At 47.8% G+C, this 2,500-nt stretch overlaps 1 protein-coding gene across 3 annotated transcripts in view; it reads left to right on the top strand.

Annotated features, from left to right (window-relative positions):
- The window catches only part of strn (striatin, calmodulin binding protein), a 31,649-nt gene that overhangs the window by 20,352 nt on the left and 8,797 nt on the right, over positions 1 to 2,500 (top strand). For all 3 annotated transcript variants that reach the window (XM_054743846.2, XM_070552676.1, XM_070552677.1), the window contains 3 exons: positions 724 to 867; positions 945 to 1,081; positions 2,490 to 2,500. The exon at positions 2,490 to 2,500 is cut by the window's right edge and continues 165 nt beyond it. In XM_054743846.2, coding sequence (XP_054599821.2) covers positions 724 to 867; positions 945 to 1,081; positions 2,490 to 2,500 — 292 coding nt within the window. The remainder of the gene's footprint in view (positions 1 to 723; positions 868 to 944; positions 1,082 to 2,489) is intronic.

Here is a 2,500-nt window from a genome sequence, read left to right as displayed (position 1 = left end):
TCAGGTCAGAGATCCGGTCAGGTCAGAGATCCGGTCAGATCAGAGATCCGGTCAGGTCAGATCAGAGATCCGGTCAGGTCAGAGATCCGGTCAGGTCAGAGATCCGGTCAGGTCAGATCAGAGATCCGGTCAGGTCAGAGATCCGGTCAGGTCAGATCAGAGATCCGGTCAGGTCAGAGATCCGGTCAGGTCAGAGATCCGGTCAGGTCAGATCAGAGATCCGGTCAGGTCAGAGATCCGGTCAGGTCAGAGATCCGGTCAGGTCAGAGATCCGGTCAGATCAGAGATCCGGTCAGGTCAGAGATCCGGTCAGGTCAGATCAGAGATCCGGTCAGGTCAGAGATCCGGTCAGGTCAGAGATCCGGTCAGGTCAGATCAGAGATCCGGTCAGGTCAGAGATCCGGTCAGGTCAGAGATCCGGTCAGGTCAGATCAGAGATCCGGTCAGGTCAGAGATCCGGTCAGGTCAGAGATCCGGTCAGGTCAGAGATCCGGTCAGGTCAGAGATCCGGTCAGGTCAGAGATCCGGTCAGGTCAGACCCTGCAGAGAAACAGATGTAAAATCTTTTTTTTTCCTTTCAGTTAAAATCTAACGAGTCGTTCTGAGGTTTAAATTAACTCTGTTTTTTGTTTTCTTCTTCTCCTCTTTTGGAGTTACGGTTCTTATGCTGTCATTCAAACTCCTGCACCTGTGATCGTTGTTGCTCTGATGTTTGTCCTCCAGGGCCAAACCGGTCCAAACTCCAGGACATGTTGGCCAACCTGCGAGACAACGAGGATCTCCCGTCCCTGCAGCCAGCCGTGTCTCCTCCCTCCCGGTCCGTTGGACCTAGGCTCAACGAACAGGAAGTGGGACGACCTGAAGACGGTAATCTGGACCTGCTTTCAGTCCATGAATCAGTCAGAGTCGAGGTTCAGACTTTTGCGCCTGTTTCCTTCCCTCAGAACCAATGACGTTCCTGCCGTCCTCCGGGAAGTCGTTTATACTGGGTCGAGTGGACGAGGCCGTCTCCATCGAGCTTGGACTGGGAGAACTGGCCGGACTGACTGTTGCCAACGAGGCAGAAAGTCTAGCGTACGATGTGAGTCGATCAAACTGGACCAGAATTAGAAGGTTTTACTGGACCAAGTGCTCCGATCAGATCCAGGAATACCCAAGTATTCCGGTTCATTGGTGGTTTATTCAGAGAGGCCCAAAGAAAATGATCGGGGTGTCAGAATTAGGGATGAGCCGGATCCTCGTTTCAGACGAGGATCCGGTACGGATAAAGCATTTTTGACGAGTACGAGCATGAAACGAGTAAAACTCGTAAATATCTGTAATCGTGCTGAAGGAAAGTCCTCATTGGGTAACTGACTGTCTGCACGCTCTGTGATTGGCCAGTCACATAGAGTGCCCGCCCCCTCCCTACATACAAAACTCTGCAGCCGGGAGCTCACAGCTCAGTCCGCTTCCGGTCCATCCATGCACACACACGCACGCACACACACGCACACACACACGCACGCACGCACACACACACACACACACACACACACACACACACGCACGCACGCACGCACACACACACAGTAACGGATCTCTCTGTGTTTGCTTCACTGTTCACGTTTCTTCTGTACTCCCTATGTTTTCTTCAGCTCGCTTCTTTTTAAAGTTATTTAAAGTAACTTTTTACGTAACGTACGTGGTGCATTTGACAAGACAGAGCTGAAAACGGCTCGTGCTGCGTCAGTCACTGCCTCCGCTCCAGTCGTTTTTTTTTTCCTCTCTCTCTCCTCTTCCTCAGGATCCACTCCCTCTTTCCTATTCACTCTCTCTTTCTTTACATTTTTTAATCACAATTGTCTATTTTTTGCTCATTTAAAATATATTTTAATCATTTTCTAAATTCTTCTTTCTATTTTACATGTTTTGTTTTTGTGAAGCGCCCCGTGATTTTTATCTTGAGAGGAGCTATAGAAATGATCTCTCTCTCTCTCTCTCTCTCTCTCTCTCTCTCTCTCTCTCTCTCTCTCTCTCTCTTAATTAATGCACTTAAATATTAATGTTCTGATTTTATTGAAACGCTTGTTCTGTAATAGTTCCTTTACTATTGTGATCAAAAACATTTCATCTCAACTCCGAGGCTGCTCTGTAAATAGTCATAGCAACTTCTGATCAGACTTAAAATAACTATTGATGTAAACCACACCCACTTCCGGTTAAACTACACCTACTTCCGGGTTAGGCCACGCCCACTCCGAGTACAGATACAGGTAGTGGTGTACTCGCTCATCCCTAGTCAGAATCGAGCGATGATGGCCAGTGGGATTGGCTAAATCTGAAACGCAGAAATCTACGTGTGTTTTATTCCAGAATCTGAATTTCAAGTAAATCAGAAAATAAACAAGAATGCGACGACTCTTTTAATAACAATAACAGTCAAATACATAAATCTACACGGCTCTCAGACCCAGAACCGGTGTCACTCCGGTTTTCCTTTTATCCAGATCTCCAGCAA

The sequence above is a fragment of the Nothobranchius furzeri genome, chromosome 6, assembly GCF_043380555.1.
Source record: "Nothobranchius furzeri strain GRZ-AD chromosome 6, NfurGRZ-RIMD1, whole genome shotgun sequence".
Lineage (NCBI taxonomy): Eukaryota > Metazoa > Chordata > Actinopteri > Cyprinodontiformes > Nothobranchiidae > Nothobranchius > Nothobranchius furzeri.
The sequence above is the reverse complement of the archived record's forward strand: the minus strand, read 5'-3'. Positions and strand labels throughout refer to the sequence as shown.